Source organism: Bubalus kerabau, chromosome 17 (genome assembly GCF_029407905.1).
Source record: "Bubalus kerabau isolate K-KA32 ecotype Philippines breed swamp buffalo chromosome 17, PCC_UOA_SB_1v2, whole genome shotgun sequence".
NCBI lineage: Eukaryota > Metazoa > Chordata > Mammalia > Artiodactyla > Bovidae > Bubalus > Bubalus kerabau.
In genome coordinates, this window is record NC_073640.1 from 6,061,195 (window position 1) to 6,086,479 (window position 25,285).

Here is a 25,285-nt window from a genome sequence, read left to right on the forward strand (position 1 = left end):
ATGTTCAAACATACAAGCCTTTCAGATGCATCAGAATCACAAGCACGGCAAGGATCACGTGCCCAATTAAGTGAATATCTTCTTACATATTCACCAGTTCATAAACAGAGAGATGAACCAGAGCACACTGCCCTGGTGAGTCTTGGAGGAAGAAAGGAATGACATCACTGGAGAACCTGAAGGCATATGGTCAGGCAGGACACACACACACACACACCCCTTAGGTTGTGATGCTGAATGCCAAAGAAACCCACCTCATGACTAGGTATCAGAGGAATTCTCTGGGTCTGACAGTCACCTCTAAATCCTCTGGCAATTAGAGTTAAAGGGTCTCTGTGATCAGTGTGATGTTACACTCCCCAAATGCATAGTTAGGATAACTTTTCTTAAACATTTATTCATTTATTCGTCAATGAGGGAAGGAGCTGGGATTTATTTCAAATCCCAATTCTTAGGTCCAACGCAACAATGATGATTGTCCTCAGTACTGAACTCCCGCGTTGTCATCAGTACCCCTCCCCACACAGTCCCCTCAAACCAGTCACATCCCTCAGATTGAGCCCTGAACCTGCAGTCACTCCAAAGAATCCTCCCCAAAGTGTCAAAGCCCTAAGTAGACCCCTTGCCATCACTGGCCACCAGAGCACCCTCTTCTGTCACTGAAACCTACAAAATTGCCCTCCTGTCACCAACGCCCCAGTCAGACTTGCTTATTGAACAGTCTCCTGTAAGGGCTCTATCCTGTCAGCCGGACCCCTGCTCACCTCTTCCCTTTACTAACGTCCACCGAGACCCTACGCCTGTTACCAGCTCTCGAATACCCGGTCCGCAGTCATCAGTATCCCTCACAGACCTCCCTGTCGCCCACTCTAGCCTCTCCCCGGGCCGAGAGCCCCTCTAAGCCCCTCTCCTGCCCTGCCCCTTGCCACCCGGCCCCGCCCCTTGACGCGGTGTCCCGCGAGCGGCGCCGGAAGCCCCGCCCCTCCCGGTTGCTAGGCTCCGGCAGCCGGAAGTCCCGCCTGCCGTGTATCGCCGCCGCTACCGCTGTCGTTGTTGTTGTGGTTGGTGCGCTGAGCTCCGCGGCTCCGAGAGCCGGCTGCGTCCCTTCTTCGCCGCCGCCATGAAGTGGATGTTCAAGGAGGACCACTCGCTGGGTGAGCGCTCGGCTGCTGGCCCGGCCATGGGGGCGGGGGCGGCGGGGGCCTCCCTCCCCCACTCGGGCCGCCCCAGGCTGGGCCGGGCGGGGCGGGTGCTTCCCTCGGGGCTCGGGCGGCCGAGGTCCTGGCCCCCAGGGCGGTTGCCCACCCGCCCCGGGCCGCCCTTTGCGGGCCCTGCTGGAGCCGGGGCCCCGAGGACCGGGCCCGTCCGGACGCCCAAGAAGACCGGGGGCGTGCGCAGGTCCCGGAGGGCGGAGGGCCGGGGCTCTGGGAGCCGGCCGGCGAGCAGGCGCGGCCGTCAGCCCCGTGTGTTTCTCCCTCAGAACACAGATGCGTGGAATCTGCGAAGATCAGAGCGAAATACCCCGACCGGGTTCCGGTGAGTGCGTTCCCCGCCCCCTCGCCTCTCTGTCACCCCTGCCGTCTAGGACCGGTGGTGGGGCCAAGGCTGCTCAACAGTTGACAAGTTTAGACTGCAGTCACGGTTGTGGTGGCAGATGGGCCACACTGGGTAAGGGGCCGTCGAGGGCCGCGACTTGAGGGGCTGTAGTGGATGCTGTTCAGGATGCTTCGGTGCTGAACCTCGCGATCTAGGCCAGCGAGCTGTCTGCAGCCTCTGGGCTCCCTAGCCAATTATGTAAGAAATGATGTTCTAGGACAGGGCGACAGGTCACAGCCACTTTAGGGAATGGTGGTGGAGGGAGACGTTCACTTTGGTCTTGAAAGTGGTACTTCAGTCTCAGGACATTCATCTTTAACTTTGTGCCTTCCTCTTTACCTGACTTCTGGTTCCCTTTTCTCACCCTGACCCTGTCATCCTTTCCTGACAAAAAAAAAAAACAAAACAAAACTGAACCGCCACTGATCAATAATGCTTATCCTGTATTTATCCCTTGATGGGGGAAATAATTTCTGTAACCCTTATTTATTTTTGAGGACATCCAGGCCTGTTATTGTTGCTTATTGCTTATGAACAGTTACTTTGGGGAGAGGCAGGAGGGATAGATTTCAAACTTAGTTCAGAGAGAAGCAACAGGCCAAGTGAAGAGCTTGGTCCTTGGCTGCCTGGGGTTGCCAGTCATCCCCATTGATCCGTCCCTTCTCATTTCCTGAGTTTCTTGGGATCTTAATTTCCCTGTAGTGTGAAGGCAGATCCATTCTGGGGCCGTGGAGTAAGAGGTTGTAGAGGAACCCTTACCAGATATTCTCAAGTCTGCCCAAAGTACTGAAAAGCTTTGTAGTGAGGGCTGTGTTGCTCTTACGCATGCTGAGATCAGGGATGAGAACTGTATTAATAATTGACCACAGAAAAGCACTTACTGTTTCCTTGTAACACATTTATAGCAATTCCTAACCTCCAGAGTGTGTGGTTTATTAAGTCAGGGGAATATTTGCTCATGTTATGCCGTTTCCCACCCACCTCCTTGCCCACACACTGTTAATCAGCACTCCAGCAACGCAAGGCCAGAGCGTCACGTTAGCAATCCAGTCATGACCTTACTTTGCTTTTGCAGGTGATTGTGGAAAAGGTCTCAGGCTCTCAGATTGTTGACATTGACAAACGGAAGTATCTGGTTCCATCCGACATCACTGTGGCTCAGTTCATGTGGATCATCAGGAAAAGGATCCAGCTTCCTTCTGAAAAGGCGATTTTCCTGTTTGTGGATAAGACAGTCCCTCAGTCCAGGTGAGGGGTGTTTACTGGTATTGGACATCTGCTTGGTTGCTTACAGAACTCAGAACTTTGGAAGTCTGAAAACTTTTAGAGATCCTGATTAGAAATCTGAATTTTGTGCTCCCTGTCATTCAGGAGCTCAAGGAAAACAAGAAAGGGCTGCAATAGATGTCTGTGCACTTTGGGTTAAGAGCAAGGCCTGGACTTTAAAAAAAAAAAAAGATGAAATTCAGCCTCAGATACCCAAGAATCCTTTTAAATAGTTCGGGACTTAATTAGGCTTAAGCCATCAGTAGAACTGAAGCCTGAAATGAGGTTTTTCTCCAAATGATCCATGAAATAAGTCCTGTCGTTCTTCCCCAGGAGCCTGTGGGCCCTGCTGAAGCTCAGCTTCAGTTAAGCACCTTGCCTGCTTGCTCGCTCTCCAGGCTCAGTCCTGGCCACTGTGAGAGTCCGCTGCCTGAGCCTCAGGTATCCGGAGACGGCGCTTTATAGACTTAACCTCCCTTTATTCTGTCAGAGTAGCTGCCCTCTTGTCTTGCTGTTGTGCTGCCGGGAAGCAGTCTTTGGGATATTTGGGGCCTGAATTGAGGCAGGGGCATTACAGTACGCTTCGAGGTAGGCGACAGCCTAGCTTTAGTCTCCTGTGGAGAGAGGAGAATTTTCTGGCTCAATCTGCATCCCTGGTCAGTTCTTTTCTGTTACTGATGTGAGTAACAGAGCCAGATGTTGGCCCCCTTCCTCCTGAGTTTCATTTTGTTATCCCCCCAAAAGTAGTACTTCTGATGCTAAGGCTTTAAGAAGCCCTGGGAACTAGCCCAGTGTAGCCAAAATATGCTTCTTTTGAAAATCTGTGAAAGCTCCAGGAGAGGCCTAAGCCAAATTCTAGTCCCATATCCTACGAATAGAATAACTTTGGCTGTTTTTAAGGTCTGGTTTTCTCTTTCCCAGTCTCTGCCACTTCTGCTTCCTGATGTTTGGCAGAGGATGGGGGAGAATGGAAGGTCTGCCTTCCATTAGGCCAGGGCTCTACCTGAGGAGAAAGGCCAGGCCCTGCCTAATGGGCACCATTGGTCTGCTTGCAGCTCAAGCTTAGGAAGCTGTGGTGTTGCCAGGGGTCATCTTGTCACCCCGCTGGGCTCTCAGCCTTCCTTCCAAGCCTCTGGGCACTGTGGTGCTGGGTGCATTCTTCTCCAGGGGAGGCTAGGGAAGCCCTGCACATCTGCGGTCACTTTCCGCTTCTCTTAAGGTGGTGGGGAGGTGGAGGTAAATAAATCTTCATGCTACCTGCAGCTTGCGCGGCTCCTTGATGGCCCTGTGTGTTCTCCTTCCCAGAGTTGGCTTCTTGGTGGGAACGAGTTTGTGAGTAGGACCTGTAGCCTTGAGTTTTGTTTTCCTTGATCCTGATCTTCCGATACTTTTTGAAGAAATGAAGCAGGCTTCTGGAGACATTGAAAGTGAAAAGTGAAAGTGAAGTTGCTCAGTTGTGTCCGACTCTTTGCGACCCCATGGACTGTAGCCTACCAGGCTCCTCCCTCCATGGGATTCTCCAGGCAAGAGTACTGGAGTGGGTTGCCATTTTCTTCTCCAGGGGATCTTCCCAACCCAGGGATCGAACCCAGGTCTCCTGAATTCCAGGCAGATGCTTTAACCTCTGAGCCATCAGGGAAGTATTAAGATTTTGTTAATGTAGCAATTACAATGGCTGCAGATTTTAACTAATGCCCTCTGTCCCAGTAGAACTGGAAATGAAAAGTGATTCTCAGGGCAGCAGAGGCTGCTTTCTCTCAAGTTTTATTTGCCTTTGCAACCTGGTAAGAATCCTCCCTAAAACAGGTTACAGCGGTGACCCAAGGCACACTAACCAGCCCCTCCACCCAGATCCTTCAGCGCCTTTGGCTCCAGTTAATGACTTCCTGGCCCACATTTAAGGCAGCAGTTCTTTGTTTGGGGGTTTTAGTCTTCAAAACAAGTTTGCTTATAAACAAAGGAGGCATGTGACATCCTCGGGCTTTATGCAACTGCCAATCACCTGATTCCTGCACAGACAAGATTGGCAGTCTCCTCCTAAAGCTACAGTTTGACTCAGCTTCACCACTTCCTCCCCAAGGCAGTAGGAGCCTCTTCCTTAGCACTTTCCAGCCTCCTTAGGGAAGCGTGGAGCCTCCTTTAACCATTAGCCAGTGTTTGCAGCCTTTGGAGAGTGGCTGGGGAAATCAGAGTTGAGAAAGGATGAGCCCTCCCCCATCCCATAACAAGCATATCGACACAAGGATTGCTTATGTCTGAGGCTGAGCAAAAATAACTTCATTATTCCTGCCTTAGAGTGGGCTTTGGGAGTGTTCCGGGACACAGGCGACCATCCTGTAAAATAGTGTGATTATTGTTTGAGTAGTCAGTGTTAATATTGACTCTAGAAATAGAGACAGAAGCAAGTCCCTAAGAGTTGTACATTTTAAATCCTTTCTGAGTTCTTTTTTTTTTTTTAGAAAGGGGAGATCTCAACTGCTTTTTCCCATTTAGCATTGGAAAGTTGAATTCTCTGCCTAGGTGCCTGCATCTAGAATCAGGCTGGAAACGAAAGGAAAACTGTGTCTTGGTGTAGACAGGACTTGAGAAGGAATATCATTATTGTATAAGTTTTCCAGTCAAGGCTTTAGTGGGGAACCCAGACCTGGCAGTGTTGCCTACCTTGTGGTCTTTGTTTAGAGTACAGATAAGAGTCTTATTAATCCCTTGTTTTAAATAGAAACTGAAGTATATTATTAAATTAAATATATCCAATACTTTGGCCACCTCATGCCAAAGAGTTGACTCATTGGAAAAGACTCTGATGCTGAGAGGGATTGGGGGCAGGAGGAGAAGGGGACGACAGAGGATGAGATGACTGGATGGCATCACGGACTTGATGCACATGAGTTTGAGTAATCCGGGAGTTGGTGATGGACAGGGAGGCCTGGCGTGCTGCGATTCATGGGGTTGCGAAGAGTCAGACACGACTGAGCGACTGAACTGAACTGAACTGAAGATGTTGTAATTTGGGAATGTTACATTGGGAAATCTGTGCTGTTTAGGATTATGGTATTTAATTGTTCCTGGCTCTTTTTTTGTTGGTTCTTTTGTTCCTGGCTCTTAAAAAGGTACTGTGTAAAAGAAGTTATGATGTCTTAACAGTTCATTTAAACTTTATTTAGAAATATGCTTCAATTCAACACTTTTGAGCACTTCTGGGTCAAAGCAGGGTTTATTTTAGTAGTGGAATAGAGTATTTATATCAGAGAAAAACCTGATAAAAAGAATAAGCAGTGGTTAGTTTTTTGTATTTTAGAATTTTAGGGAGCCTCTAGGGCCATATTAATTTTAACTTTGAGGTCCATGTCTTTCCAGGATCCACAGCAGTAGCCACTGTCCTCTCCCTTCACTCCGCCACCCTGCTTCCCCTGCTGGAAAAGAGACAGATCCAGGTCCAGTGGAAGCACGTGGGCTTCAAAGCAGATGGATGGCCAGGTGGCCCATCGGTCCAGCCAATTCATGAGTCAGGCTGGATCCCACAGCCTCCATAAGCTGACCTTGGCTGGGGCCAAGGAAAGCTGGTGCAGGGACGGGGCGTCCACGATTCTAGGTCAGCTGCCCCCGATGCCTAAGCTGTCGAGCAGCTTAAAACCAGTTTGTCCTCTGCAGCATGGCTCTTCCTAGATGTGGGTCCTTCTGAAAAGCGCATTTATTACTGGTTAGTTTGTCTAGACCTGTTTGATCTTGAATGGAGGGGTGGGGGACAAGGTTTTAGGGAGCAGTTTAGGGTCATGCCACTTGGGATCCCACCACACCTTGGCTTGCCTCAAATCTGCTGTTCGCTTTTCCCGTTTCTTCTGTCAGACTGAGAGCTTGAAGGTGGCTTCCTCCTTAGATGACTGTAACACACGGCACCGCAGCGTTAGTGCCGGGCTGGGGGCCATCCTCGGGCGTCTTCTGTAGCCGTAACTCGGGCAGGAATCCTTGGCCTTGCGGTGCTGCCTGTGGGTTGCCAGCCTGACCGACGCGTTCGAGCAGCCTGCCTGCGCCGCCCTGGCGCTCCAGCGGCGGCCCGCCTGTGCTGAGTGCCCTGGGCCTCCGAATCCTGAGGGGCCCCGCTTCTCAGCGGCGTGGGGCTTGTCGGAAAGGAGCAGCCAGCCTTCTGCTGTGCCTGGAGAAGAGAGGCGCGATTTACATCCCTGCGCTTCTGCTTGGCTATCCTTTTAATGGGACTTGTTTTTTTAAATTACTTTTAAACTGCATTTGTAGCCCAGCTCTTTTTTGGCTTCAGACCGAGTTATTCTGATGCTGTGTGTGTGGCCTGATCGCACAAGTGCTGTTTTCAAATCATACTGTACAGATGCTTTCTCGGCACTAGGAAGCCTTGGAACCAGGTGTCCAGTCATGGGCGCGGACTGGAGCGTTTAGATCCCAGCCATGAGCAGTCGGTTTTCAAGTTCCTGCCCAAGGGATACCTGAGTATAAGGACATAGTGCTCTTGCCAACTGAGTAGACTCCGCATGATGCTGCGTGGCAGAGAAACGGAGAACAGCGAGCAGGCTCTTAGAGTCACTAGGCAAAGCCATCTAGTTAGGAAAACACACGATCTGAAGGAGGGGCCCTAAGACCTGCTCAGCGTGTGGTACAGAGGCTGCAGCAGGGGTTTCCCTGGGAACTTGTTTGAAATGTAGAACCTCAGGCTTGACCTTGACCTTCAGAATCTAAATGGCATTTTAACAAGACATCCAGGTGATTCCGTATGCATGTACACATGTGAGGAGCGCTGTTCTAAGGGCAATCTTTGCAGAAGGTACTAGAACGCTGACGCTTGGTTGTTAGATCCAGTTGTGTATTCACGTGAAGGCGGCACACCTTGGTGGCGAGGGTATCTCCTAGCTGTGTGACCTGGGGAGAATTATTTAACCTCTGTGCTTCACTTTTATTGTCTGTCAACTATGGGTTATGATTGTACCTGCCTCCTAAGACTGTTCTGAGGGTAAAGAGTTATGTATGAAATACACTTAGAACAAGTGCTTGGCACATTAAGCGTTTGCTATTATAGTTAGAATTTTTATGATTGGCCTCTGTAGCTGCTAGGGCACTGGTAAACAGATTTATAAATCCAAGTTTTACCAAAAGACAATGGAATCTAAAGACAGAAAGCACATGGTTATAGAGCTCCCTCCCACAACCCCATCAGAGTCTCCGAGCTTGCCTTAGCAGTGGGCCCATGGTCATTCACTGCAGACAGCATTCAGAGCCGGGGGTTTATAAAGCTCCTCTGGTATTTCTAACTCAGCAGCAGGATTTCGAGTCACTGCCCTTGAGCTTGTAACTTGCTAGAAGAGCAGAACTTAGGCTGGCAGAAGGAACCAAACTTGACGTAGACAAGCAGGGGTTGCTGCCTTTGAATTGCACAGTGCCTGTTGCTTCCAGGCCCCATGGGAACGGCTCTGGGGAAACTGTAGTCCAGGTCTCATCAGGAGCGACCTGCACACGTGTACTAGGTGGTGCGGAGCGGTGGCGAGGGCAGCAGCTCTTTTCCCCTTTGCCTCATTTTGAGGATTCTCAGGGAAAAGCTGGGTTCCTTAGGGTGCCAGTGGGCTTCCCTGGTGGCTCAAACGGTAAAGCGTCTGCCTGCAGTGCGGGATACCCGGGTTCAATCCCTGGGTTGGGAAGATCCCCTGGAGAAGGAAATGGCACCCCACTCCAGTACTCTTGCCTGGAAAATTCAATGGACTGAGGAGCCTGGTGGGCTACAGTCCATGGGGTCGCAAAGAGTCGGATGCAACTGAGCAACTTCACTTTCACTTCACTTTTAGGGTGCCAGTCACCGGAGCTAAAAGTCTTGGTGAGAGATGTGGCTACTCATTCCAGCCTTTTGCTAGTTGCTGGCTCCTCACTCCACTTCCTGGCTTGTCCCTCTTCTTCCTAGTAAGGTGCTCTTATAGATAGGCATCTCCCCCTCTGGCAAAAGGATTGTTTCTCAACTTGGCTGTACAAGGAATCATCTTGGGCATCTTAAAACTTATTGATCCTGGATCCTACCTCCAGAGATTCTGCTTTAATTGGTCTGGGGGAGGGCTTGGGCATGTTTTTCAAGCTCCTCATTGTTTCTGCAGCTGAGGTGGAGGCCCGCCACTCGGAACAGGCTGCCCCCGGGTCCTCACGTGTTCCAGGGCAGTTCGGTCCATAAAGTGGCACACAAGCCACCTGTGTGATTCTACGTATTCTAGCAGCCACGTTAAACAAGAATAGTATATCTCACCTATCTGATATACCCAAAATGTCATCACTTCCACATGTAATCGAAATTGAGATAATTTTACATCTTTTTTTCCTATACTTTGACACTGAAATCTTGTGTATACTTTACACTTACAGCACATCACAATTCAGATGAACCGCTTTTCAAGCGCTGAACACAGGTGCACAGTGGCTGCTGCATTGGACAGCAGAAACATAGGATGTGTCTATCAAAGCAGAAATTTCTCGTGGACAGTGCTGCTTCAGGGAGTCCTCAGAGCCTGGCAGAGCACAGTTCTTATTGTACAGGACGCCCGGGACAGGCTATTTTGTATTCATACTCATCCACTCCTACATTGTTACTAATTCTCACCTGCCCACACAGCCAGCCCTCTAGAGAGGCAGGAAGAAACTTCCCCTTTATACAGAAATGTGGTCTCTGCCCGTTTACGTGGAGGTCTCACAGCAGCCAGGAGCAAAGCAGGGCCGTGGGGCAGCCTTGTCTTTACCAGCTTGAGGCCCCGACCCCTCTCTGTGTACCTGCTGGCCCTGGTTTTACTGAGTCCTGCATGGAGGCATCTGTTGTGGCCTCTTTGGGCTTAGTGACCTCTCATGTCTTGAGCTGGTTCCCAGACTGCTGGTTGACACCCCATCTCCCTGACACGTAGTCATGCCCCGTTCAGCACGTGTCTGCACCTCCTGCTCGTCTCCAGTGGTGCGGTCAGGTGGCCAGAGCTCAGGTGTTCCTCGTCTTAACTCTGGAGCCCGTGCAGCTTGGCTTTACGGCAGAGCACGCTCAGGTCTCCTCTGCTGCAGTCTGTTGCACTGCTAAGGGAAGCCAGCTCTCCTCCCCCGCATGCTTAGCTGGAGCAGTGTCTGTTCACGGAGGCTTCTTAGGCAGGACTTCCTTGGCTCCCGATACAATCTGAGAGCTGCTTGCACTATGTGCGAGGAGAGTAGCTTCCCTTTGATGACGCTGATGCAGGTCTCGGGCACAGGTTTCTGGCGGGGGAGGTTCCATAGGAATCATGTCAGGTACTAGTTATAAATCTTCAGAGGCCAGCTGGAAGGAGGCACTCTTCCCCACCTTTGTCCTCCACTCCCACAGATGGGCTCTTGGGCTCTTGTTTCGGTTTTCTCCCCTGCCCCTGGCGTTCAGGAAGCATTGTGAAAGCACTCCTTGGGAGCTGGGGCTGGCTTCTGAAGGATTTCCTCAGAGTGAGGGTGCGTCAGATGGCCTTGCCTTGAGATATGAGGCTGACTCTAGTCTAATCCCCGATTCCCCGAGGCTTAATTACTTTTATCAACCTCCCACCAGAGGTGTTACAGAGAGTAGCTAGTTTAAGTAGTGGGCTCCTTATCCTCAAACCATTTTTCTCCCAAAAGCTGGACTCAGTCATCAACCCCAGTTCTCAGTGTTCTCTTTTTGTTTCTCTCCTTCAAGCCTAACTATGGGACAGCTTTACGAGAAGGAAAAAGATGAAGATGGATTCTTGTACGTGGCCTACAGTGGCGAGAACACTTTCGGCTTCTGAGGGCCGGCGCTGGGCTGGTGCAGCGCTCCCGCTGTGGATCTTGTAAATAGCCGGCCATTTTCAGTTACTCTACCAGAACCTCTTCACATAGACCTCTCAGTGCATTTGTAACTGGATTTACTTCTTAATATATTGGAAGGTTTTGTTTCCTTAGACTAGTAAATTATCCTGCAGAGTTTTATTTTGAGTTTTTCTTTGTGCACTGTCCTTATGGCTGTACCCTCCAGAGAACCTGTTCCTCTGGGAATCTTATTTAATGAAGATATTTCCATATTGAAGTGAGGGAGGTGGGAATTAAAGTGAAAGGGGATATGATGCATTTATTCTGGATTATGTTTGAAGTGTTAGATGATGAAGTGTTAAAAGCATCCAAATTAAATCCATAGCAGTCAGAACACTTGCTTTACTAGATTTTGCCAACTGCCAGTCATGGTGGACTGAGCTGATCTGTTCCTCTTTCTGAAACTATTAAGGAAAATAATTAACAATAAAACTTCCTCTTATAAAGGCGCTGCAGTGTGGCCTTGTCCTTTACTCACCTTGTCTTAGATGCATGAGAGAAGGAGCTCCTGCGTTCGCCAGGCCAGGAGGAGGGTTTGTGGGGCCCACGGCAGAACAGCTGGGCACAGGAAGCCTCTGTCAGGAGGGACTTGTTTTAAGTGGTCAATATAATCTCTAAAAAAGTATATGTCAAGAAGTCCTTTCTCCCACTGCTGTTTTCTGACTACCCTAACCCTCCACCTTTTGGGGAACTTCTTTTACTGGCACATTCTTTTCAGAATTTGTTTTTGGAAGTCCAGTTATATGTGAATATATGTTCAAAAATTTTTTTTCTTATACAAAAGAGAACACATTATATATACTTAGAACACATTATATATACTTTTTTTCAGTGAACAGTATGTCATGATGATCTTTCCATACCAGTTCATAGAAAGCCTTTTCATTTATTTTAGTATTGCATTGTGTAGGTTTATCATTATTACTGAAACCCAGCAGACGCTGTGTGGCTCCTGGGCATGGAAACCTTTCCATGTGACCTGTTCCTGTAGGGAAATAGACTCCAGCCTCCATGACCTTCCCTGAGTTCCAAAGGGCAGATTCAAACACTTGTTAATCAAGGAAGGGTGATGCAGTCACCAACTGAATGGACATGAAGTTGAGCAAACTCGGGGAGAGAGTGGAGGACAGAGGAGCCTTGCTGTTGTGGTCCATGGGGTTGCAAAGAGTAGGACACGACTTAGGGACTGAACAGCAACAAACCAGGGAAGGGAGAGGATGCAGAGCCTGGGAAGAGCAGCCTAGAAACAGCAGTGAAAGCCCGTGGGCGAGGCTCTGGTTCCAGGTCAAGGGATACACAGAATACCTTTGAGCTCTTTACAGAACTCAGACTCCCAACAAATGGAAAAGTGAAAGCGAAAGTCGCTCAGTGTCCGACTCTTTGCAACCCCATGGACTATACAGTCCATGGAATTCTCTGGGCCAGAATACTGGAGTGGGTAGCCTTTCCCTTCTGCAGGGGATCTTCCCAACCCAGGGATCGAACCCAGGTCTCCCACATTGCAGGTAGATTCTTTACCAGCTGAGCCACAAGGGAAGCCCCAACAAATGGAAGGTGTTCGCATTCTTCATTCCAAACAAGACCCCGGAGGCCAGACTAAAGGAGTGCGGGCCTGCAGACACTGACCTATATGGTCATCTCAACAGATGAAGGAACAGCACCTGAAACAACTCAAAACCTATTTAACTTCTAAGTAAATTAAGAGTTCTTTAATTTGATAAAGGGGATTCATAAAAACATGTAGCAAATATGTACATTTTAGTAAATAAAGCTATGGTGAATGAGGCAGTGTGGTACTGACATTGGTATAGACAAATATTTTAATGGAACAAAACCCAGGAATTGATCTGTGTATAAAACATGTGGCATAACAAGTTATCAGGGAAATAATGAACCAGTTAACAAATGGGACCGCAACAGTTGGTTACTTAATATGGTAAAATTTCAGAGGCATTCCTATTAAAAACAGTAACTGAAAAAGGAAATCCGAAGGGTGAACTCTGTGGTATATGAATTATATCTCAATGACGCTATTAAGAAGTCTGCTATCAGTGCTTTTCTGAACTTTGTTTTGGCATAAAACTAAGATAATGAGAGGAAAAGTAAAGGAGAGGCAAAAGAATCAGAAAGGAACACTGTAATATACAGACTGTGATAATCGACACAGAAAAATCTAAGCTAATCTATACAAATTAGAAGAAGAAAGTTCTCCATGGCTGGTGGATACCAGATCAGTCACAAATATTGATGTTTCTACACACCAGTTATGACCAATTAGGGAATATTATAGGAAAAAAAATTCATTTTCAATAAAACTAAAATGAATATGTGCATAGGAATAAACAATATGATATGTAAGACCTTTATGAAAAAACTGATTACTACTGAGGGACATAAAAAAGAGATAACCCTAATACACCATATTCAAGGATGAGAACATCCAGGACTATAAAAATGCACATTGCCCCCAGATTAACCTGTGAGTTTAATACAGTTTCAATAAAAATTGAAATTTTTACTGAAATCAGAGGTGTGTCTGTGTAATCTGACAGTTGCTGGCAAAAGTCCATTAATTGGAGAGCAGAAGCCAAGATAACAAGGAAATGTTAAGAAAAACAAGCCAGGGAGATCTGTGTTAGCAGTAATTAAGTAATTAAGACTGTGCCTTGTGGCAAAGAAACAGACACACAAACCAGGGAACACAGCGGAGACCCAGAGTGAGGCCCATGTTTAAAATACAGCAGTCATGGCGTGAAGAATCAGAGGGGGATGAACCTGCTCATCTGTTACTTCAGAATGGGTTTTTAGTATATATATATGAATATAGATTAAATACGGCATCAAATAAATTCAAGATGAATTAAACATCTAAATGTGGAAAAGCAAAACTTTAAAAAAAATCTAGGAAAAACAATTTGGAACAGCTACTGTCTTTTAAGAGTTGGGAAAGAGTGGTGGCTCTGTGGTAAAGACTCCGCCAGGGTTTGAACCTGGCTTGGGGCAGATCCTGCGGACACGCCGAGGAGCAGCTCAGCCTGCGCGCTGGAGCCCGGGAGCCCATGCGCTGCAGCTGCTGAAGCCCACGGGCCCCGGGGCCTGTGCTCCACAAGAGAAGCCACTGCGAGGAGGAGCCGGAGCACCGCAGCCGGAAGGTAGCCCCTGCAATGAGAGGAGAGGCCGTGCAGCCACAAAGGCCCAGCACAGCGCAACCAGGGCACCAATCCCAAAGGCAGCCCAAGCATCTGCTTCAAGAATTCAGGAGGCAGTGTACATGTTTTTATTCTCAAAAGCCTCACTCTTCATTAGACTGAATGGTAGAATGCTTTAAAAAAGCACAACTGGGGATTTAAAGTTCCCCTCTTCATCTTTATTTCCTCAGGGAGAAAAAAAAATCCTGGTGGTTGACATCGCGAAGACAAGGCCCCAAAAGTTAGGTAGGAGGATCTATATATATATATATCTCTGTGCTCAACAGCCCTGCTTCCTCGCCTCCTTAGCTGCTAGAGACAAGCTGCTGCTTCCAGATGTGGGAAGGGGTGGTGCATGTGGGAAGAGCCTGGTGCACGGCAAGGGGCTCCAAATCATTTGCCCAACAGGCTTCTCCTATGGATGATCTCTCAGGTTTGTTAGAAGCAGCTCTGGAAATCCGGATCAGTAAACTGCAAAAGAGAGTCCCTTATGAGCAGCAGCCGGAGACCAAGGCTGGCCTTGCACATGTGGCAAGCAGCCCTCCTCAAGCCTGTGCTGAACGGTGTCTCAGCTCATGGCCACAACCCCACTGCCGGGGGTGTCACCCCACCCTCAGTCAAAGGTGAGGATACTGACACTCTTGAAAACGCACTTACCCACCCACGATCAGACGCTCAGAGCCTCCTGGAGCCACAACTCAGACTCAAATCTGTAGCCAAAATCCATCTTTGTTCTGCTAGACCAGAGGTTACAAACCGAACGCCTGTGTCTCTTACGTGGTCCCTAAACATACATCTAGAAATACAACTTTCTTGCTTCTCCTCAAAAATTTCTGAAGATCTGGCAACAGTTGGCCAGAACAACAACAACAACAAAATGGCTCCTCTTTGGACAAATAGCTTTCCAGTTCACTCCATCTACTTTTTAAAGGTTTTCAATTCCTGGATATATTTGGGCTTACAACCTTTGCACCATAATTTATGTGCCATCCTTTATTTTAGAACAGAATTTCCCCAAAGTACATGTAATCAAAACAGTAACTCTCATCGGCCCTCATCTTTGATGAGAGAGGCAGAGAACTGGGAGGCACCATCTGCCTGTGTCAGCACAGGTGACCGAACCCTGGAGTTGGTGGAGACTCCTGCTACCTCACCCCAAAGCCTAGTTCTTTGCTGCCAGCTGTTTTCCTCAGCCCGGCAGTCACTGAGGTGCTGGGCTGGGAGGACAGTCACAATACCACTGGGGAAAGGACAAAGTATAGCATGAAAATACCAACTGAAATGGCACTCAGTTCAGTTCAGTCGCTCAGTCGTGTCCGACTCTTTGTGACCCCATGAATTGCAGCACACCAGGCCTCCCTGTCCATCACCAACTCCCGGAGTTCACTCAAACTCACGTCCATCGAGTTGGTGATGCCATCCAGCCATCTCATCCTCTGTCGTCCCCTTCTCCTGCCCCCAATCCCTCCCAGCATCAGGGTCTTTTCCAGTGAGTCAACTCTTCACATGAGGTGGCCAAAGTACTGGCGTTTCAGCTTCAGCATCAGTCCTTCCAGGGAACATCCAGGACTGATCTCCTTTAGGATGGACTGGTTGGATCTCCTTGTAGTCCAAGGGACTCTCAAGAGTCTTCTCCAACACCACAGTTCAAAAGCATCAATTCTTCACTGCTCAGCTTTCTTCACAGTCCAACTCTCACATCCATACATGACCACTGGAAAAACCATAGCCTTGACTAGATGGACCTTTGTTGGCAAAGTAATATCTCTGCTTTTTAATATGTTATCTAGGTTGGTCATAACTTTCCTTCCAAGGAGCAAGTGTCTTTTAATTTCATGGCTTGAATTACCATCTGCAGTGATTTTGGAGCCCCCAAAAATAAAGTCTGACACTGGAGGTCAAAATAGTCCACAAGGGGCAGTGATAAAAAAAGGAAGTTGGTGAAATCTTACAGGGGAGGGACAGGGAACACACATTGAAAAGAACTCTTTGCTTTCTCTCAGTTAACTGAATCAAATTCAATGAAAACAGGGCAAACTGGGTTGAGTGTGCATCTATTGCTGGGCAAAGCTTGGGTTGCCCACAGTTTAATTTCTCCGTGATTTCCTGAGAGGATGCACATAAAGGCCTGTTGTTGAACTGCAGAAAGATGCTGGGAATGGGCCCTGTGATCCTGCTCTGTTGTCAGGTTGGTCTCACCACCCAGGGGCCCGCAGTGCCTCTCCCCATGGAGACACTGCCGGGTTTCAATGCGCTTTTCATTCTCTTGGCTGCCTGAGCAAACAGCCATCACTGTTTCCATTGTGAGCTCTTCTCATGGAGCCAAGCCCAAGTTCAGGGAACATGTGTTTGAGACCAACATTTGGCAGCCTGGGTTCTCACTTGGAGCGACTTTCTGCCTTTGCCTTTTTCCTATTGAGACAGTTCCTGAATTTGGAGACTGAAGAGCAGTGCTGAACACAGTTCTAGAAGCTAATTCCTCATCCTGCTAGCTCACTGGGATGAGGGACAAAAAATCTACATGATAATCCAGAGCCGGGGCTTGTTGTTGTTCAGTGGCCGAGTCGTGTCCGATTCTTTGTGACCCCACGGACTGCAGCACCCTAGGCCTCCCTGTCCCTCACCATCTCCCGGAGTTTGCCCAAGTTCACTGAATTGGAGATGTCATCTAATCCCCTCATCCTCTGTCACCCTCTTCTCCTTCTGCCTTTAATCTTTCGCAGCATCAGGGTCTTTTTTGCATCAGGTGGCCAAAGTACTGGGGTTTCAGCTTCAGCATCAGTTCTTCCAATGTATATTCAGGATTGATTTCCTTTAGGATGGACTGGTTTAATCTCCTTGCAGTCCAAGGGACTCTCAAGAGTCTTCTCCAACACCACAGTTCGAAAGCATCAATTCTTTGGTGTTCCGCCTTCTTTATGGTCCAATAGTCACATCCGTCATGACTACTGGAAGAACCACAGCCCTGACTATATGATTTTTGTCGGAAAAGTGATGTCTTTGCTTTTTAATACATTGTTATTACATTGTATTACAGTGTTATTACAGTGCCTGGGTTACTGAGACAAAAATTACTTCCATTCCTCTCTTGTTACCAACATGACTGAGGCCATACATATCTCACAGTGTCAATGAGTTAAGTTCCTTGGAGAAAATTTCTCTTTGCATTATCTACCCAATTAAGAATTTTTATGAGAAATCTCATCTCAATGTTGAAAAAACTGAACATCTTAACCTTGGGGCCTCATTTTCTAGATAGGGTGACAGGTTAAAATTCAGAGATTAAATGCTTTCTCTGCATCCATATAGGAAGTAGTGACACAATTGGTACTAGGACATAATTATTAACACTTAAATATCTAAACCAAAGTTTATTCTACTATGCCAAGTCATGGATAACGACTAGGTTTTTTTTTTTTTAACATTTTTATATTGAGATATGATTCCATATAATAAAATGCACAGATCTTAAGTGTACAGCTTAATACATTTTGACAAATGTTTACATCCATGTAATCAACTCTCCAGTTGAAACATGGAATGTATCCATCATTCTAGAAGTTGCCTTGGGTCTTTTTCTACTCAACTCCCTTCTCCCATCTTCCCCCACGCAGCAATGACCCCTGCTGTGACTTCCATCCCCTTTGATTAGTTTTCGGGCCCTGGTTTCAAGAAATAAAAAACGAATGCATGTGAATTTGCCTGCAGCCCTGAAGAATCTCTCTACAGAATTTTCCTCCCCATCTTGGACCACAAGTACTGCTTAAGATTTGTTTTGGATCCATTTGGACATTCTTCCAGAAAGTCAGTCATAGACCCAGTACAAACATATTTAGGTTTAAATGGATTCATGTTTAGAAGAAGTGGAAGCTAACTATTAAATATGATTCTTCAAGATGTGGCATAAAAAGAGCTCTTCCTGCTGGGAAATCAAGTTTTGTTCTCCAAAATACATGCCTCCTTGGCTCTGTGCGTATCCTACCATTCCTTCAGAGTAGCTGCCTTTGTTCCAGTGGAAAGAATTGCCTGAGCCCTTGAAAGCGAGCACATGCGCATTAGCTCTCTGCTTAGAAGCTGTTTGCCAGTTTCCAGAACCTGCTGCTTCAGGGGACTCCTCCTGACAGCTCCCTTGACTGCCCCAGATATCATCACAGGAGGGCGTGGCCGTTAAAAACCTAACATTGTCCTAAGCTATCTGACTCTCCAGCAAGGGACCTGGGTCTTGCAAACTGGTAAAGCTTGCTCAGAACGTTGCCTGAAAGCCCCAAAGTGTTGCCCGGGTCCAGGTGGAGGGAGCCTTCCACCAGCCACGGAGGCGACCGGACTGGCGGGCCCTGCCTCTCCCCAGCAGGGCGCCGCAGCCAGCCAGGGTCATTTTCTCCACATCGGCTGGCTCCCTAGACAGTGAGCTAATGCTTGGCACGGAAAAACTTCAGAAAACAAGGCATTTAACTGCACACTTTGAGGCAGAAATGACTACATGGAATATATACGCAAAATTATTTAAATCAAGCCAACTTTTTAAAACTCTACAGAAAAAGAGAATAAAAGTTATGCACACATAGTCGTAACATTAGCACCCACTTGTGAACACAGAATGAAGAGAAAACCATGCTGAAAATGTTATCTACCCTGAAAGAGCCAGATTTCAGAAGACATTTTGTGAGCAAAGAGAGAATTCTGTGGAATTAGCTGCCTAAAGCATGCTGAGTCCCTCTTCCCTATATAATGTCACTTCTGAGTATATTGTGATGTTTCTACAGTTTAAAACAACTTTAAATTTTTTCTTTTTTTTTTTTCATTTTTGAAAATTTACTTAGGGACTTCCCTGGTGGTCCAGTGGTGAAGATTCTGTACTGCCAGTGCAGGGGGAGCAGGTTTGACCTCTGGTCGGAGAACTAAGGTCTCATATGCCACGTAGCACAGCCAACGATTTAAAAAATAATAATAAAATAAAATTTACTTTAAAAAAAGTTATTACAGAGGAAGAACATGCCCACCGGCTTCCTGGGCAACCCCACCCGTCCTTCATGCCTGCTCACCGGGCTTGGGGGGCTGTCTTGTTCTTGCTTTAAGTCAGGAGTCACAAACGACACTTTTTTTTTTCAATTAAGGAAAAAAACCACAGCTCCACCCTGGTGCCCGCCAGGAGCGTCCGCATCGCCGTCCCCTTCTCTCCTTTGCTGCTGCTAATGACAATATGACGACTTACTCTACTATTCGAAAACTATTTTTATGTAATTAATGTATGCTTTCTTGTTTATAAATGCCTGATTTAAAAAGAAAAAAAAAATAAAAAAAGTTATTATACTAACATGGTTTAAAATTTTAAAAATAATCGATCATAAAATGTATTCAAAGAAAAGTCTCCTTCCTGCTCTCAGGCCCCAGCCATTCTCTTTCCTTCCCCTCAGGCCTGTGTTCGTGGTTTCCCAGGTGTCTATTCAGAGACAGTGTAGCAAAACATAGATATATACCTTTCATCCTTTTCTACAGAAATGGAATGTTACAATGCTGTCCTACATTTTGCTTTTTCATTTGCACTTGTATTTAGAAACAGAACTTTGAAGACGGATTTCAATACAGAAAACTTTTGTGTTCATTTACATTTCGACACAGTGAATCCCACCTCTAAGAAATCTACCCAAAAGACACACTGGCAAAAATACAAAATATTCTATTCACAGAGTATTTCAAAAGGAAAGAATTTGAAATGTTTATCACCAACTAAAAAAGTTATGACCAACCTAGACAGCATATTAAAAAGCAGAGACATCACTTGGCCAACAAAGGTCCATCTAGTCAAGGCTATGGTTTTTTCCAGTGGTCATGTATGGATGTGAGAGTTGGATTATAAAGAAAGCTGAGCAGTGAAGAATTGATGCTTTTGAACTGTGGTGTTGGAGAAGACTCTTGAGAGTCCCTTGGACTACAAGGAGATCCAACCAGTCCATCCTAAAGGAGATCAGTCCTGAATATTCATTGGAAGGACTGATGCTGAAGCTGAAACTCCATTACTTTGGCCACCTGATGCGAAGAACTGACTCATCTGAAAAGACCCTGATGCTGGGAGGGATTGGGGGCAGGAGAAGGGGACGACAGAGAATGAGATGGTTGGATGGCATCACCAACTCAAGAGACATGAGTTTGAGTAAACTCTGGGAGTTTTTGATGGACAGGGAGGCTTGGTGTCCATGGGGCTGCAAAGAGTCGGACATGACTTAGTGACCAAATTGAACTGATCACCAACTAAAAAAATGGCTACTGCTGGGGGAAGAAACAGAAGTCAGGGGACAAAGATGGAAGACCTTTCTGAATGTACCTTTTAAAAAAAAAAAAAATTGTTTGAAATTTTACATAACTTTTTTTGGTAAAAAGTACCCCTGAAAATTGAAAGGGAAATGAAACAAAATTAACTGTGTATAGATTTGGAGCAGTAACTAGAGAGGAACTGTTTCCAGTGACTTTGACATACTCACAATCTGGGAGTTCCCTGGTGGTCCAGTGGTTAGGATTTGGGGCTTTCACTGCTGTGGCCCAGGTTCAATCCCTGGTTGCGGAACTGAGATCTCTCAAGCCTCTGGGGGCCTCCAAAAATAAAAACAGAAAAACACCTATAATCCCTAGTTCAGGTTCCTCAACCTCAGCAATACTGACATTTTGGGCAGAATCTAGTTCTTTGTTGTGGGGGGTTGTCCTTTGTATCATAGGGTGTCAGCACCCAAGGCTCAGGTGAGCCTCCCTGATTGGCAGTGATACTTCACACATACGGTCAGACATCACTGCCCCCCAGCATTGTGCTGTGTGAATCCCCCAGGAGAGTGTTCTGAAGTGCAGGAGGAGGGGGCAGGCCATGCCAGGAGGAGCCACACGTGGGAGCACCAGGGTGGGTCAGGAGGCACTGGGGGTGAGGAGGAAATGTGGGCAAGAGCCATCAGTGTGAAGGGACCGGCAGGGGCCAGGCTGGGAAAGCGGGCTGGGGACTGGCTAGCTCCAGGAGGGGCAGGCTCTCCAGGGTGAGCGAGGCAAAGATGTCATGCCAGAGACACCAGAAGCATCGGCACAGCGAGGACAACCAGAAGCTTGTGCAGACCCTCTTCCCCTCACGCCTTTCTCTTTGCTGACTTGCACTGTAATAAATGGTAACTCTGAGGACAGTAGCTTTTCTGAGTTCTGTGAGTCTGTCTACTGTCTCAATCTGAGGGTGGTCTTGGGGACCTCAAGACACAGCTGCTAAAACCATTCTGTGAAAGGGTGAGGGTGAGGGGTTGGATCAGGCTGGTACCACTGAACTCTCTGATCAGTTACTGAAACCAGGACAGCCTGATGTCACGTTCCCATAGGTTAATATAATGTAACAGAAGTATGCAGAATCTCCTGGAAAGAACTGAACTTGGCTGTAATCAAGCCTCTCCATGTAACCACAGATTTATAGGAAATATGAGGGGGAGAGAAACTGGTTATCAACACTGGAGGAAATAAGCAGCCAAATCCTGGATGGGAGAGAGTCTACCAGACAAATGACCCATCTGTCAAGGACATAAAAAGGAGTGAACTGCTAGAGATTTAGTGACACAAAAGATACATCAACCCAATGCACTGTGGGGATGTTGTTTGAGTTCTAATTTGAACAAATCAGTAGTCAAAAGACATTTCTGAGACAATAAGGGAAACTAAACACAGCCTGCATAATAGATATTAAAGAATGATTGTTAATTTTATTGGGTAGAATAGGATAGCTAGAATTCAGTTTAAAATGTTCTAAGAAAAACAAAATTGGAGGGGAAGGGGGAAAAGATCAGACAACAGCAGCATAAAGCTGATGGATGTTTGGTCTGGGTGACTGGTACATGGAGGTGATTGTGCTTTTCTATTTTTGAGTCTATTTAAAAATTTCTGTAAGAAGTTTCTTTTTAAAATGTAGTTAAAAACTGGAAGTAGTTATCAGTAAAAACACACGATCTAAATGTATGAAGTTTGAGAACCTGCCAATATTGCAGAGATGTGATTTTAAGGCACAGGTGAGATTCTAAACTTGGGTTTTTAAGAGATTAAAGCAAAACATAGGGAGTGAGCTGTCTAAGCTCTCCTTTTGTCTCTTCACAAAACAGGCAGAGTCCAAAGTGAAGACACCTCTGGTCTCTAGCTTTCAGGGCTTCCTAGTCTCTGTTCTAAAGTCTAAATTGATGGGTGTTTTTTCACATTCTGTACACATGTGACAAACACCATAAATTTTAGGAAAGAAAAGACACTAATTCCTTACATTCTCAAATAAATCTTTATCTTTGAAAACAGAATCTCATGAGAGTGATGCATAACCTTCTGTGGATAAGAGCTTCTGCCAGTTGAGGTGTCTTATATCACAGGATTTGGGGTCAGGTCAGGCAAAGGGTTGATTAAAGCAGCATGTGGGAAGTGTGGCCTTCGGTAGTGGAGGTTTTTGTCTTTGCTCCCACCTAAAAGGATTCCTCATAGAAAAAGGTTCAAAGATAACTCAATATGAGAAAGTTACGGGGGAATTACCTGGCGGTCCAGTAGCTAGGACTTGACAATTTCACTGCCATGGCTCAGGTTCAATTCCTGATTGGGGAAGTAGGTTTCCACAAGCCACACCACTGCCCTCCCCTCCCCGCCCCATCCCCGCCAAAAGCTACAATGATAAAAAGGCAAAAAAAAAAAAAAGAAACTTTATGTATTATTTCTGCAATAAAAAAATATTAAAAACATATGTTCACATGCAAACCTGTACATGAATGTTTACAGCAGCAATATTCGCAACAGCCAAAAAGTGGAAATAACCTAAAAGTCCATCAGTTGATGATTAGGTAACAAAATGTGGTATATCCATAGAACTGAATGTAATTTTTATCCCATAAGCAGGAATAAAGTACTGAATGATGTTACCAATTCACATTACAACATTATGAGTCTTAGAACATCATGTTAAATGAAAGAAGCCAGTCACAAAAGACCACATATTGTATGATTTCATTTATATAAAAAGTTCAGAATAGGCAAATCCATAGAGACACAACATAGATTGTGCTTGCCCTGGGGTTAGTGGGGGTGTTGAGGGGATATGAAGAGTGGCTGCTAATGGGTACTGTACTGGATCAGATAGCACCCCCCACCCCCAATTTAGAACAAAAATGTTCTAAAATCGATTGTGGTGATTTTGCACATCTTTGTGGATAAACTGAAAACCACTAAACTGTACATTTTAAATGGATGAATTTTTTGGTATGTGAATTACATCTCAATAAAGCTGTTATTAAAAATATTTAAAGCTATAAAGAAATACTCAAGAACGAACAAGGTCCTTGAGTAATCCCAACACAGAGAACTTCCACTTTCAGTCAGTATATTAGAGTGTGAAGAGGTTGAGAGTTAAATACTGCTGCTGCTGCTAAGTTGCTTTGGTCGTGTCCGACTCTGTGCGACCCCATAGATGGCAGCCCACCAGGCTCCCCCGTTCCTGGGATTCTCCAGGCAAGAACACTGGAGTGGGTTGCCATTTCCTTCTCTAATGCATGAAAGTGAAAAGCGAAAGTGAAGTCGCTCAGTCATGTCCGACTCTTAGCGACATCATGGACTGCAGCCCACCAGGCTCCTCCATCTATGGGATTTTGCAGGCAATAGAACTGGAGTGGGTTGCCCTTGCCTTCTCCGAGTTGAATACTAGATGTTAGGAAAAACAGGCCTGGTTTCTAGGTGTGCTGCTGAGTTGCTATAGGGACTTTTGTTTGGCCTTTTAGACAGAACTCTTTCCAATGAAAGTTACAGAAAACGGAGTCAAAGGGGCTTACTCAAAATAACAAGAGCGATTTATCTCACATCGTTGAAGTCCAGACTGGGCACTAGTTTCAGGCACCCAGACAAGGTCACGAGAGCCTTCATCCTCTGGGCTGTTTCCTTCATCACCTTGTTCTCCAGCTGGCTGTCTCTGGGCAGTGGGCAAAAGCAGCCCCAGGCAGTCCTGGGTTACCTGGTGCTCACAGCTCCCAATACGAGAAGAGAGGGAATCTTTCCCGATCGCTCTGGTATTAGTTCCAGGACTGTTCAGGGTTGGCTCACACTGCTGGAGTCAATGAGGAAAGTTTGCTTCACCCGAGTCTCAGGGATAAAGCAGAAAAGGGTGGTTCTTCAAAGGAAGCAAGGCTGGGTATACAAAATATATGTCCATTATGACAGGTGAAGCTCTAAAGTTTGCAGAGATTCAAACATCATGTCAGCCCAATACTTGCTGAATCAACGAGGAACACACAAAATGGAGCTACTGCAGAGTACTTCTACAGCATCACATTCCAAATTCTTGTTCTTAGAGAAGCAATAAAATACAGGACACACACCAAGGTCATTAGCAGGATGCTGTTTTAGCAGAGAGCTACTTCAGTCAAGTACTGTTATTGTTCAGTTGCCAAGTAGTGTCCGACTCTTTGCAATCCCATGGACTGCAGCACCCCAGGCCTCCCTGTCCCTCACCATCGCTCAGAATTTGCCCAAGTTCAGGTCCATTGAATTGGTGATGCCATCCGACCACCTCATCCTGTCACCCTCTTCCCCTTCTACCTTCAATCTTTCCCAGCATCAGGGTCTTTTCTAATGAGTCCGTTCTTTGCATCAGGTGGCCAAAGTATTGGAGCTTCGGCCTCAGCATCAGTCCTTCCAATGACTATTCAGGATTTACAATGGACTGGTTTGATCTCTTTGCTGTCCAAGGGCTCTCAAGAGTCTTCTCCAGCATCAGAGTTTGAAAGCATAGTTCAATCAAGTATAGTTTGTTTCGTGTCCAAAATTCCATCCATCTGACATAGAAGAAATCTACCGCTCTGGTAGATGGCAGTCTTTTTTCCTGATCAGCCACAAGAAAATCTAAGGCCTGTTCAGCATGTAGGAAGACAGAAGTCCAGGATGAATGAATGGATCACAGCTGTTGCTCACTTAAACTGGTGATAGTCTGGGGGGTTTCTGATCCAGGACCCAAACGCCTGCTTCCGGAGCGCGCTCCAGGCCTGCTGGTACGTGGACGCAGCCTCCTTGTACTCTCGGTACGTCGCTAGCTTCTGCGCCCTAATGCACACACACCACCAAGCACACACGTTCTCAATGGACGGCTCACCACGGTGGCCAGAGAGACACCTCTGCAACTGGCCGGACAGATTTATTAGGAGAGACTTGGGAACAGAAGGATTCTGTTATGCTGTCTTAGAGTGACTCTTAGCTCCTTTGTAGGAAATTCACTAGAAAACAACATGGGATTAAAATAGGTAAAAATAAACAGAATACTAGTCTGTTTTTTTTTCTTTTCTTTTTTCGGTCCTGGTGGAATCAGATAAAAAAGAATAACTGTGTCTACTACTTGGTTTAAAGTTTTCTACGTGGCTATAATCTTCACTGGTAGATCGAGCCGT

The 25,285-nt window shown here is 46.5% G+C and overlaps 2 protein-coding genes across 4 annotated transcripts in view; one reads left to right on the forward strand and one right to left on the reverse strand.

Annotated features, from left to right (window-relative positions):
* Positions 1 to 986: 986 nt before the first annotated feature.
* Positions 987 to 11,135, forward strand: GABARAPL2 (GABA type A receptor associated protein like 2). The gene is made up of 4 exons (XM_055554404.1): positions 987 to 1,154; positions 1,481 to 1,536; positions 2,672 to 2,844; positions 10,535 to 11,135. The coding sequence occupies exons 1-4, from the start codon at positions 1,121 to 1,123 to the stop codon at positions 10,623 to 10,625; spliced, it is 354 nt and encodes a 117-aa protein (XP_055410379.1). The 5' UTR covers positions 987 to 1,120; the 3' UTR covers positions 10,626 to 11,135.
* A 2,850-nt stretch (positions 11,136 to 13,985) lies between these two features.
* The window catches only part of ADAT1 (adenosine deaminase tRNA specific 1), a 37,408-nt gene continuing 26,108 nt past the window's right edge, over positions 13,986 to 25,285 (reverse strand). Inside the window, exon 10 of one of the 3 annotated variants that reach the window (XM_055554401.1) lies at positions 13,986 to 14,345. In XM_055554401.1, the coding sequence (XP_055410376.1) occupies positions 14,180 to 14,345 (166 nt within the window). In that variant the 3' untranslated portion in view covers positions 13,986 to 14,179. Of the gene's footprint in view, positions 14,346 to 22,550; positions 25,115 to 25,285 lie in introns of those variants that run through there. The other 2 variants (XM_055554402.1, XM_055554403.1) reach the window with 2 other exon arrangements.